The sequence below is a fragment of the Chelonoidis abingdonii genome, chromosome 1, assembly GCF_003597395.2.
Source record: "Chelonoidis abingdonii isolate Lonesome George chromosome 1, CheloAbing_2.0, whole genome shotgun sequence".
Classification (NCBI taxonomy): Eukaryota; Metazoa; Chordata; order Testudines; family Testudinidae; genus Chelonoidis; species Chelonoidis abingdonii.
In genome coordinates, this window is record NC_133769.1 from 308,369,217 (window position 1) to 308,382,841 (window position 13,625).

The 13,625-nt window shown below is 41.8% G+C and overlaps 1 protein-coding gene across 1 annotated transcript in view; it reads right to left on the reverse strand.

The window, feature by feature from the left end:
- Window positions 1-7,867: 7,867 nt before the first annotated feature.
- The window catches only part of OLFM4 (olfactomedin 4), a 36,354-nt gene continuing 30,596 nt past the window's right edge, over window positions 7,868-13,625 (reverse strand). Inside the window, exon 6 of the mRNA XM_032783944.2 lies at window positions 7,868-9,857. Coding sequence (XP_032639835.1) covers window positions 9,055-9,857 — 803 coding nt within the window. The 3' untranslated portion in view covers window positions 7,868-9,054. The remainder of the gene's footprint in view (window positions 9,858-13,625) is intronic.

Here is a 13,625-nt window from a genome sequence, read left to right on the forward strand (position 1 = left end):
GAGCAAATTAATAGTTCATTTTCCCCTTTAAATCTGAATCTTTATCATATTTCCCTCTTAAATTCCTTCACTGTTTGCTTCATGAAAAGCATGAATAAGATTTGAGGCCTAAAGTCAATGGAAATTTTGCCAATCAGTTCTGTGGGAGCAGGATTGATCCCTAAGAACCAAATGGTGGGCCCAGTTTTCCAGTGACTTCTGGCAGCTTTGCACCACTGTAGCTGCACAAAGAAGCTGTAACCCAGCTCAAATCCTATTACAGGAGATGGGGGAGGAGGAAAGGAGCAACGTCAGGATATTGCCTCATCCAGCTGATTCCCAGCTTCTGGAATGACTCCTGGGGACCATTAGCAGCCAGCATCAGATACAAGAGACTTAAAGCTGCTCTGACTTTCACCAAGGCCAGTACCCACCAGCCTCATTACTGGGATGATGGCTGCAAGTCACCTTTGACTCCTCCACCTGCTCAACCTGAGCCAAGCACAACTCAGCTAGTCCAGAGGAACCAGGCCAATGGCTGTAGAATTCCTAAGAATGGTTGCCCATTCAGCTTTATTCATTCCATTTGCAGCCTTGTGCATGACAAACAGCTTGCTTATTGTCTGCACTCCAGAGGGGAGGAGAGACACACACACACTCTTTTCTACAAATTGTAATGTGATTATTATTTTTTTTAAAGTCTGATATCTCAAAACCTAGGTAGGCTAGGAACAAGCGTGATAGCCCGTTGGAAAGAGGAGATTCCCAGCTCCTCAGTGAGATTAAATATTAATTCCCATTCCTGATGGTTTACAAGATACTGGATACTACCCCTCTCACTGGTGCAAGACTGCAGATTTCCCATCCTGAACCTTGCCTCAATGTCATTCGGAGGGGAAATTCCACATTTTTAGAGAGTGTGGAGGAAGAGAGAACTTTATTTTTTTTCATTGATTTTTATTTTTTTAAATAGCTAGCTCTTTGAAGTTGTTCAGAAGTTTTGAATATCATTAGAATTGGGCCTATTTATACTTCATTTTTTGTAACCAGGATGACCATTTCAAATTTTTTTACTACAATAGTTATACCATTAGAAGCCCTAATGTGGATGCAGTTGCAGTGGTATAAAGATGACTTATATCAGGATATCAAAAAGACAAGGTGGGTGAAGTAATCCCTTTTACTTAACCAACTTCTGTGGGTGAGAGAGAGGTGCTTTTGAGCTACAGGGAGCTCTTCTTCAGGTCTGGGAAAGGACTCTCTCACCATCAGAAGTTGGTCCAATAAAATATATTGCCCCACCCACCTTGTCTCTTTAATATCCCGGGACCTACATGGTTACACCTATGCTGCATGCTGATACCAGTATACTTCTTGTTCTTCCTGTACAAGAATAGCTATAACAGTATAAGGGACCCTTATACGAGGGCAGATGGACTGGATCAAGAAGATTAACAGCAGCCTCGGAGAAACTTTGCTGTTTTCTGGATGGGATGATGGACAACACCATGAGGGTGTTGCCATACTTTTGAACAGGAGTGGAGCAGTCCCTGCAATGGAAATCCATCAGTAGCAGACTTATGAGGGCCAGACTGAAAGGGAAATATAATAATATCACTCTGATTCAGTGCTATGCTCCAACAAATGACAGTGATGAAGAAGTAAAGGACAAATTCTACCTTACACTACAGGCGAAGTTAGAGAAAGTACCACGCTATGACCTAACTATCATCATGGGAGACCTGAATGCCAAGGTTGGTAAGGACAACACAAACAACAGAGCAATGGGAAGACATAGGTGTGGAACCATGAATGAAAAACAGAGAAAGGCTTGTTGATTTCTGTAATATGAATGACCTAGTCGTCGGCGGAACCCTGTTTGAACATCGTGAAATTCACAAGCTCACATGGTGTTCTCCAAATGGCAGAGATAAGAACCAGATTGACCATATCTTGATCAATAGCAAATGGCGATGCTCGCTGACAGATGTGAAAGTGAGAAGGGGTGCAGATGTTGGCAGCGACCACCATCTTGTGACAGCCTCCATCAAGTTAAAACTGAGAAGTGTGGATCCACCAAACAAGGGACACAGACTTTATAATATTGAAAAGCCAAAGTCTCTTGAAATACAGAAAGCCTTCGTTCTGCAGTTAAAGAACAGGGTCTAAGCACTTGCAGACCTTGATGAAGAGGAGGCGAATGCAGATGAGGAGATCAACAAAAAGTGGGACAAAGTAACAAGTGTTACAGCCTCTTGGTGAGAGGAGATTCCCAGCTCCTCAGTGAAATTAAATATTAATTCCTAGCTTTATAAACAGAGCAGTGAAGCCTGTCTAGGCTACAGGCAGAATAGAAGGAAGGAGTGGATTACACCCAGCACATGGAACTCCATAGAAACTAGATGAGCCCTGAAGAAAAAAGTTTCAGACACAAAATCCAGAAGCAAAAGGACAAATACTACGAGCAGTATAGCAAGGCACACCGGGGGCTCAAACACCTTTGAGAGCGGACAAACAGCATTATATTGATAATCTGGAAATACAAGCAGAGGATGCAGCTGCTTGTGGTGAACAAGGAACCATCTACAAAATGACATGGCTTATCAGTGGTAAACGACAGACACCAACAAACTCTCATCAGGAACAAACAAGGGCACCTACTAACAACCGAAAAAGAACAAGAAATGCCCTGGACAGAGCATTTCAAAGAATTGCTGAACAGGGAACTACCTAAAGAGGAATCAAACATCCAGGAGGCAGAAGAAGATCTTGATATCAACACAGACACCCCAACTAAGGAAGAGATCATTCAAGCCATCAAATCCTTAAAAAATGGGAAAGCTCCTGGCAAGGATAACTTGAATGCAGAATTGTTCAAGGTAAATCCCAAATTAGCAGTATCTATCCTGGCCCCTCTATTTACATCAGTCTGGGAAAGGGAAAAAGTGCCAAATGAGTGGACCAATGGGGTTATAGTGAAGATACCAAAGAAAGGAACTTTCAGTGATTGTAATAACTGGCATAGTATCACACTTTTATCTGTGCCAAGCAAAGTATTGTTTAAAATCATAGTCCAGTGTATATCAGAGGCAGATGATAGCGTTGTCAGAAAAGAGCAAGCTGTTTTTTGGAAAGGGCGTGGATGCACAGACCAGATCTTCACTCTATGAAACCTAATAGAAAAGTGCTTAGAATGACAGGGGCAATGCTACACAAATTTCATAGACTTTGAGAAGGCTTTTGATAGCATTCACAGGACCAGCCTAAGGCACATTCTGCAGGCAAATGGAATTCCTTTCCATATAATTGACATCATCAAAAGCTTCTATTTCAACTTTACATGCAGTGTTGATCACAGTGAGGTCAGTTTTACAACAGAAGACAATGCAAGAGGCATTAAATGGACACTCTTCTCATCCCTTGAAGACCTGGACTTCACAGATGATGTCATTCTCCTTTCATATACCCAAATGCAAAGTTGCAAGCCCCAGTACTCATAGCCCCATAGAGCTCTGGGTCAGGCTCTGGTTTGTCCTTCTTGGGAGATTCCTCCCTGGCACAGTGCTCCTCCTGGCTCCAGTCCTGGGGTGGCCCCAATCAACTGCTTTGTCTCTCCCAGGCTCCAGGCTCATTCTCAGCTGCTTCATTACATGACGGCCTGCTCAATATAGCCCTCTTGTTTGGACCTACGGACATACCTGCCCTGTCACTCTTCCGCTCCCCAGGCCCCTGAAACAACATGCACTTCTTCTGCCTCAGAAAAAGGTTTTAAAGGGGCCATGCTCCCTGAACTCCAAGGGCATTACACTGGCAAATAACTATAAGTAATTAACACTAGAACTATTTGTTAGAGTTTGAAAACAGACTAAGAACAAATAGGAACAGAATTCCTCAAGAATCTTCAGCAGAAACTGCAATTCATGATTTTTCAATCTATTCTCAAGAGACATGCTAAATGTTGTTTTTATGACTGAGTCCCACCTATAGTGCAGTATGCAAAAGACTACTCATTGGCTTTGTGCTCTGTGATTGACTCTGACCAGATTTGTTAGTCTCTAACTTTCAGGAGCACTAATATTCAATCACAAAAAAGCAGCGTAATATCTACAGGAAAAAGAGATCCCCATCTCTTACACTTTATAAATTTAGGGATGAATTCATGAAATTTAAATGTCATTATGTGCACACAACTGTTGAAACACTGTTTCCAACAGAATGTTTACACAGTTGTCTGGAAACATATTGTTTGCCTACTTTTCAAAGCCAATTTATATTCAATCCATATAGGTGCATGCATGACATTTCAGACAAAAATACAGATGCACAAAAAATCCCAGGCATGCTATTATTTATTGTTCGTATCCCAGAAGTATCTAGAGGCCATGATTGGCGCTCAATGCTGTTCTAATGCAAAGCAAAAAGGCAGTTCCTCCCTAGAAGAACATACAACAACATTTAAGATAAGAGGCAACAAGTAATTGTAAAAATTGAAAGAATGAGGGATAAACAATGAGGGTAAAAGAAACAAGATCATGCAGAGGCCAACTATGTGCATGGATAGATGGTTTTCAGTTGGTTCATGTCTTTAATATAATGAAATACAATAAATATCAGAAGTTCCTACTGAAGACATCTGCTTAGCTGTAATCAGTTGACAACTTACCATAGGCATCTGAAAGAAGTCGGTCTTAAGGAGCTATTTGGAGGAGCACAGTGCAGTGGATTTATGGATTAGTTTAGAGGGCATGCCCATGCATCAGAATGGAAGAAAATAAAAGTGCATGAGTGACAGGTGAACTAATGGATGATGGGGGCTGACAACATTGGCAGAGCAGAAAAGTCACGGTTGGATACAAGAGTAGACAAGTGGGCAAGGGTCAGGTTGTGAAAGGCCATAAAGGAGGAACAAAAAGCTTGCGATCACATATTCTATGGGACTCGAGAAGGGGACTGACATTGTCACTGTGACAGATCAAAAAGGTGACTTTGCAACATCGTTTGATGAGACAGGAGAGTGAAGTGGGTGCCAGGATGGTCAGAGAGGATGCAGATAAGCACCAGAGAGTTTTAGTCATGTGGACTGAGGGAAAAGGCCCAATAGCGGAAATGCTAGGGAGGAAGAGTGGCAAGGCTTGGATATAGCTTGGATGTATGGCTCTACAGAGGGTGAAGAGTCAAAGATGACTTTCTTGATGACTCTGAGTGACAGGAAGGATGGCAGTACTGCCAGTGGTGACTGAGAATGCAATGGAGATCGTGAGAGGAATGAAAGGAGTTCAATTTTAACCAAGTTACAATTTAAATAGCAAAATATCCACAAGGAGAAGACAGAGACAGGCCAAGATGCAAGACTGTGGAGAGGAATCAGGTCAGGAATGGATCTCCAAACAACCGAATTTGTGTCCAGGTTTTGGTTCATTGTAGTCTCGCTCCCACTGAAGAAAAAGGAAGTTGTGTCATTTGCTTCAATGGAAGGCGCTTGCTTTCCCATTGCATTGCCATTTAATCTGACAAGCCTGTCCTGGGACTGGGGACACTGTGCTCCTCTTTGTAAATTGGAGAGGACCATATCAGAAACTCATTTACAGTATGAGGCCATTTGGGCCCTACCCCAAACTAGGCACCTCCATGACTGTGAAGAGGCACTCTCTCTTTGGACAGTACAGAAAGGTATGGAACTGTTCAGATGATGTGACACTTGAAAATTGCAAGTGGGAAATGCACAGATCAGCTAGACTTGCCCTCTGCTTTAGTCTTTCTGATATTAGATACAGAATGAGCTGACATTGCACAACCTATCTGGTAAATAGAAATCTCCTACAAAAGAAAGTCTACTAGTTTGGCCGTATCTGCTATAAGCAAGTTTGTTGCTAATCAGAAAATTTCTCAGAGTGACAATATTAAGATGCTGTAACAGCTTAGAACTAAGCAGCTGTTCAAGTTTAAACAGTCATTGGTGCAGGACTAGAACTTGGGTCTGTAAACCAGATACTGTAATCAAGGGGTCAGCAACCTCTTGAAGCCACAGCCAGCACATCCCTCACTTGCACTGCTTCCTGCAGCCCCCATTGCTCTGGGACGGCGAACCGCAGCCAGTGGGAGCAGCGACCAGCCGAACCTGCCGATGCGGCAGGTAAACAAACTGGCCCAGCCCACCGGGGTGCTTACCCTGGCGAGGCGCATGCCCAGAGGTTGCCGACTCCTGCTGTAATCCCTCTACTATAGAGTCATTATGACTGCTCTTTGGCCCACTGACTATTTAAGTATTTCATACAAAGTGAAGCAGCTTCAACAGGTGAGATTGAGAAAGCCCTTTCTCCCACCCTCTCTGTAGTCCAGTGTTTAGCACACTCACTTGGGCAGTGAAAGACCTTGGTTCAAGTGCTTGCTCTGCCACAAGAAGAGTGGGGATTTGAACCCTGATCTCCCATCATCCAAGCTGAATGCTCTAAATACTGTGTAGAAAAGGGCATCACAACCTCCACGTTGTCTTTTCTTTTCCCCATTCAGACAGGGCTGACCTAGGTTAAACACCTAATTTCGGGAGAGGGTTCACAGCTGTGAATCCCAAGTGGCATTAAATGGACTCAAGCCCAACCATCTACTTGCTAGCTTAAGCAGCATCTCATTCAGCTTCTGGGAATCCCATTTTTAGGTGCCTAAATCTCCGCATATATTTATGGCATTGGTTCCCAAACTGGGCTTTGTGAATCCCTGGGAGTACACAAAATGTTTTAAGGGGTTCTCAGGAGAAAAAAATTCCCTAATGGCAGACAGAGCTGTCTATAGGGGCATGGGGCCAGCAGCCCGGAGCCTTGGGGACTTCCAAGAGCTAAGCAGATCAAAGCAAGCATGTCTATCACACTGAGATTTAAATTTCAAAATTCCTTATACGAAATAGAAAGGGAGGTGGGGGTTTTATGCTGTTTTTTTTTTTAACTAAATAGGCTGCTAGGGTTGTTTTTAAATTATATGAAGAACAAGTTTAAACTTTGTTTGTTCGCCTGGACTGCTCAAGACCTGATTGCTTGTGTAAGAGGAACTCTTTGAGTTGGCTTCTTAAATACCTTCATGCTGTTTCACATCTGATACTCCTTGATGAAATATAGGAACCAGAGATGCCAGTGCGGGGGGCAACGAGGGTCACATGCTGCCCTCGCTTCGCCCCCCGCTCCCTCTCCCCCGGTGGACCCTGTGAGGCCTCCCCAGTTTTCTGGCAGTGCCCTCTCAGGGTATATGGGGGCTTTGCCCCTGCACCCCTTTTTTCTACTGGCACCTCTGATAGGAGCCTTGTCTTATAACAGGCTTAATCAAAAGTGATACAAGCTACAAAAGTGAGATCCTAAGTTCTCTTTGTGGATCTAACCTCAAATTTCTCCTTAAAATGTGATGCCATATACACCTGCCTTTTATGCCTGTGATTAGGGCAACCCTTGGGAATTATTGGTTCGCCCAAAAATGTGAAGCAAGAAATATTCTGCTGTCTATTAGCTTTTTTATTTTTAAACATCCTTTGGTAGGGCTATTGTGAATTCTTTATAGGCCTCTGCTCATGGCTGGTTTTCAAATTTATTTCACAAATTTTCAGGAAATGGATGTAGATACCTGTTAAATGGCAGCACGTGACTTAAAGATGGGTCATCAGCCTCAGCCTCTCAAGTAACATCTCAACTTGGTGGAGAATGTTAATCTAACCGATGAACATATTTCAATGGGTGGAAATAAAGTCCCTCATCTAGTTACTGACATATTGATTCACACCTTTGTGTTGTTCCAGGAGCTATGGAGTATGATGATCTCTGTTTCCAATATTGTTTGGTCAAGATGGCTTTTTGCTGTATCCCAAAAGTTACCCAGCTGTCACACAATGACTTAAATAACTATAGGGTTTGGATTTTTAGAACACTTTATTAAACAAAAATTAATCATTCACATCTACTGATCCAGATTATAAGAAGACAAAGATAGGATTAATAAAAGAAAACCGGCAAACATTCACTGCATTTTCATAATTGTACATGTCAGTATTTCTGACATGATTACAGTTCAGATATTGATAAAAAAACCATGTGGCATTTTAAAAATAAAGAGCATATGACTGATTTTGTCCCAACTTCAGTATTCTGTAACTGACAAATCATGTGCTAGATTCGCTCCCCAATGTACAATAATTGAAGCCAATGGAGTTATACTGGAAATAAATTTTGGCTCCTTGTTTTTGGAGTGTTTTTGAAAGATGCTAATGGAGGTCATAGTAAATTGCAGAATGCCAAATGGAAGCATGTAGGGTGGCATAGTTTCTGCTCTGTTGCATCATAAGGCATATACCATGGGACTGCCAGAGACTATTAAAGTCAATGGAACTCATTGCTTTCAATGGGCTATGGATCATGCTCTCAGGACACAGTGCTAAGAAAATGAAACTGTCCAAAAATAGGGTAAGGTTTTTTTCCCTGGAGTGCAACTTTAGGAAAGTAGTGCATTGGAGCCCTGTCATCTAAAATACATGGATGGGTTGCAAGGAAGGCATGGCATGGCAAGGCAACCATTTCCATAGCTTCATCTTAACTGATGGTCTGCTCTTTAAAGATCAAGTCTTAATTCTCCTCTAATTTTAATCTTTTAGTAATTATTTGAGGTCAATGATTAATATATTTATGGCCTTCCATACTTTGAGCAATGATGATGAAACAGCAGTTCAGTTTCCATGTGTTATCTAAATAAAGACATTCCTCCAAATGCACATCAGTGTGTGAGCAATTTCTCTATTGCTATGCATATTCTGTCTATCAAGAAGTCATCTATTTATCTTTATAGCAGGGTCATTTCTAGTACACTCATCACCATTTTATCTAAACACCAGTTAAAAAGCTAAGAACCTAATCCTGCAACTAGTTATTACCAGGCATAGAGGTTATTAATGTAAGTAATCCCTTCAATGGGACAGCTCATGGTAATAAACCCTATGCCCAGTAGCTACTCTTGGTAGGATTAGATCCTAGTCTAATATAAACATTGTCCACGGGGATATAAAATGGGACTTTCTATGATCTCTAGCTGTTCTGTATATTCATATCAGGGTAACACAGGTTGAAAAATCAGATTGTATTTAACAAGGTAACCATCATTGTAAACATACAGGATTTGGTCTGAGGGGTTATAGTTGATACTGTGAACTGTTTCTAACATTTTGTCCATAATTATGCTAATTTTGCCTTCCTGTTCAGTGTTGGTGTCATACATGTAAAATATTTCCTCTTTCCTAGTGCTGACTGGTCTTGTGGCATACAGAACACCACATATGATGAAAGCGTTGGAAACAGATGGCTTGTACTGCCTCGTTTTCCAAGTATGGAGCACATCAAGTGTGGTATCATTGAGTTTGCTAATCACAATGTTACCCGTGCTTTCTTCAGTTGAATAAATTACCCATAATCCACTTTCATCCACAGCAAAGTCCATACCTTGCCACGAAACACCAGCATAAGAGAAACGGTTACCATAAGCAGCATCGGGCAGAGTTTTCCTCAAAGCTAAGGTGTTTGTGTTTAAATTGAGCTTGCCCATATCTACTGAACCATATATATTATAATACATGAAATTATTGTAAACTGCAGTGCCACTGCCTTCCCCGTATGTCGTTCTCCTTTCTCTAGCGTTTTTGAACAGCAGCAAATCATCATAGGAATTATAAAGTCTGTAATATTCCAAGAGTCTCCCATCTGTATTCAAAGGTGCAACCCAGTATAGATCCTTCTCTGGGGTCTGAAGAGAGTAATCCCTACCCCAGGCACCATATTTGTAGGAAAATCCTCTCCAGTTCAGCTGTACAATATAGGGCTTGCTGATATTCACAATTCCACCATGACCACAGCTACCTGTAAGCAAAAAGAAAATATGGGTTTTTCAAATGGCATGATTGCGGGGGATGATTTACAGTGTGTTCTTTATAAGAATCAGCTTTGTTGCAAGAACAGAAATACATACATATCTTTGTCAATGATTTGCTTTGTTCCATGTAAATACCACATGGATTTCATTACTACAGCTGGTCCAGTCTGACTGAGATACAGTGGGCAAAGGCCCATACCACTAGAATGGGGGTCATATTGAAAAAACAGCCAATAATCCTGCAACAAATTATAGGGACCTCTGTTTTTAGTCAGTACTTACTTGCAGTAAATAAGTGATCAGCTTCTGTTTTCAGATAAGTGATCAGTTTTCTTTTTACACCTATTCTATGCTTTCCAACCCAATGGGCTGGGAAATCACATAGAAAATACAATTTCAGAAGCATTTTAGGCCATTTGCTCCTGCAGTGGAGCACAGTTCTGGGAATATGGGAAACAAGAAAATGGAACATCTTGTCTTACTGTACAACAATGAATTTTAGAAGTTGGAGGAAGAGTTAGCAGCACTCGTTCTAGAGGCTCATTTCAGATTAGCATGCTGCTGTTAAAATCACCACTTTAAAACAATACTTCACAGTGCCTTCCATCTGAAGCTCCCAAAGCAATTCAGACATTAATGAGCATAGCCTTACAACAGCTCTGTGAGCTGGAATATCCCCAGTTTAAATATCCCCAGTTTACATGTGAGGTACCTATAAAGTGACCTTACATCCTAGTTTAAACAGAACAGTCCTGTTTTTTCTTATGTTGTCCCAGGAGCTTCAGGATGATTGAAATATCCTGTGTTTTTCATTTCATCAGCCAAAATGTTTGGCTTTTTATAGCTACACAATGCTTGCTCAAGGTGGATTGCTATGCTGAGTAGAATTTGCACTGTTTAGCAAAACAAATAGCCCAGTGGAATGAGAATTCAGTGGAATGAACAATGTCTGGAATGAAGAGAACTTGAATGAACACTATCAAAACTATTCCTTTGCTTAAAGTGACTATTAGTTACACTTTGTTCAATGTTTCACAATGAACACAGAACACTACATTATTGGAACATAAGAACAGCCATATTGGGTCAGACCAAAGGTCCATCTAGCCTGGTATCCTGTCTTCTGACAGTGACCAATGCCAGGTGCCCTAGAGGGAAGGAATAGAACAGGTAATCATCAAGTGATCTCTCCCCTATCACCCATTCCCAGCCTCTGGCAAATGGAGGCTAGGGACACCATCCCCACCCATCCTGGCTAATAGCCATTGATGGACCTATCCTCCATGAATTTATCTAGTTCTTTTTTGAAGCCTTGTAGTCTTGGCCTTCACAACATCCTCTGGCAAGGAGTTCCACAGATTGACTGTTTGTTGTGTGAAAAATACTTCCTTTTGTTTGTTTTAAAACCTGCTGCCTATTAATTTCATTTGGTGATCCCTAGTTCTTGTGTTATGAAAAGGAGTAAATAACACTTCCTTATTTACTTTGTCCACACCAGTCATGATTTTATAGATCTCTATCATAACCCCCCTTAGTCATCTTTTTTCCAAGCTGAAAAGTCCCAGTCTTATTTATCTCTCCTCATATGGCAAATGCTCCATACCCTTAATCATTTTTGTTGCCCTTTTCTGAACCTTTTCCAATTCCAATATACCTTTTTTGAGACGGGGCGACCACATCTGCACACAGAACTCAAGATGTGGACTTACCACGGATTTATATAGAGGCAATATGATCTTTTCTGTCTTATTATCTATCCCTTTCTTAATGATTGCCAGCATTCTGTTCGCTTTTTTGACTGCCCTGCACATTGAGTGAATGTTTTCAGAGAACTATCCACAATGACTCCAAGATCGCTTTCTTGAGTGGTAACAGCTAATTTAGATCCCATCAGTTTATATGTATAGTTGGGTTTATGGTTTTCCAATGTGCATTATTTTGCATTTATCAACATGGAATTTCATCTGCCATTTTGTTGCCTAGTCACCCAGTTTTGTGAGATCCTTTTGTAGCTCTTCTCAGTCTGCCTGGGACTTAACTATCTTGAGTAGTTTTGTATCATCTGTAAATTTTGCCACCTCACTATTTATCCTTTTTTCCAGATCATTTCTGAATATGTTGAATAGTACTGGGCCCAGTACAGACCCCAGGGGGACACCACTATTTACCTCTCTCCAATCTGAAAACTGACCATTTATACCTACCCTTTGTTTCCAATCTTTTAACCAGTTACCAATCCATGAGAGGACCTTCCCTCTTATCGCATGACTGCTTACTTTGCTCAAGAGGCTTTGATGAGGGACCTTGCCAATGGCTTTCTGAAAATCTAAAGATATTATATCCCAGAGGTTGGCAACCTCTGGCATGCGGCTCACCAGGGTAAGCACCCTGACAGGATGGGCCAGTTTGTTTACCTGCTGCATCAGCAGGTTTGGCCAATTCCGGCTCCCACTGGCCACGGTTCGCCACTCCAGGCCAATGGGGGAGGTGGGAAGCCACAGCCAGCACATCCCTCGGCCCGCACTGCTTCCTGCAGCCCCATTGGCCTGAGAAGGTGAACTGCGGCCAGTGGGAGCCGCGATCGCCTGAACCTGCCGATGCAGCAGGTAAACAAACTGGCTGGGCCCGTCAGGGTGCTTACCCTGGCAAGCTATGTGCCAGAGGTTGCCGACCCCTGCTATATCCACTGAATCCCCTTTGTCCACATGCTTGTTGACCCCTCAAAGAATTCTAGTAGAATTCTAGTAGATTGATTGATTTGCCTTTACAGAAACCATGTTGACTATTCCCCAACAAATTATGCTAATCTATGTGTCTGACAATTTTGGTCTTTATTATAGTTTCAACCAGTTTGCCCACTGCTGAAGTCAGACTTATCAGCCTATAATTGCCAGGGTCACCTCTGAAGCCCTTTTTAAAAATTGGCATCACATTAGCTATCCTCCAGTCATTTGGTAAAGAAGCTGATTTAAAAATTGAAAAAATCCTCCAGTCCAAAATACACATGTCCCTCTCTGAGTCAGAAGCTGGTCATGGTGACACCAACACACTTTAAAATAAAAGTGTCCTTTTGTCTGACTCTTTCCAGCCCTAAAAGATGTCACCGTGTACATGTGCCAAGTTTCTTTTTCCTTTAAAATATGGTCATCTGAGACACAGATGCTAAGTGACCTGCAAAAGGTCACACAGCAAGTGAGTGGCAGTGCCAAGACTAGAACAAACATTTCCTAACTCGGATGCTTTCACCACTAGACAATGCTCCCTCCCTCTTAGAGGTGAAGGAAATTTTACCTGCCAAGACCTGAATTTCATGTTTCTATTGATTGATCAATTCATGGCAACAGCTAATGATATCATAAACACCTAGATCAGTGCAGAGGTTGCACATGCTCAAGTGAGGGAAGGGAGGGAGGAGAATCTTTGACACAAATCACTTATATTTTATCTTTCCAGTGAATATCATTTGATGGCTGTTTGCAAGCCTATTCGAAAAGAGTTGCTGGCCTTAGTTTATTTCTAATAGAGAAGTGGCCACAGCACAAATAACACCATTGCCCCCTTAGCGCTGAGAACAGAGATAACACAAAGACAGAACTGTGCTCTCACACCTAAAGCTGGTCCCTCTTAAGGATGGCTGAAGAGCACCCATGGAGCAGAATAGGGAAATGCATACTACCATTGACAAGGCCAGACGAACAGGTTCCTTTGGCCAGAAACATCTTCTGAATAGTCCACAAAATACAAAGCAATGTGTA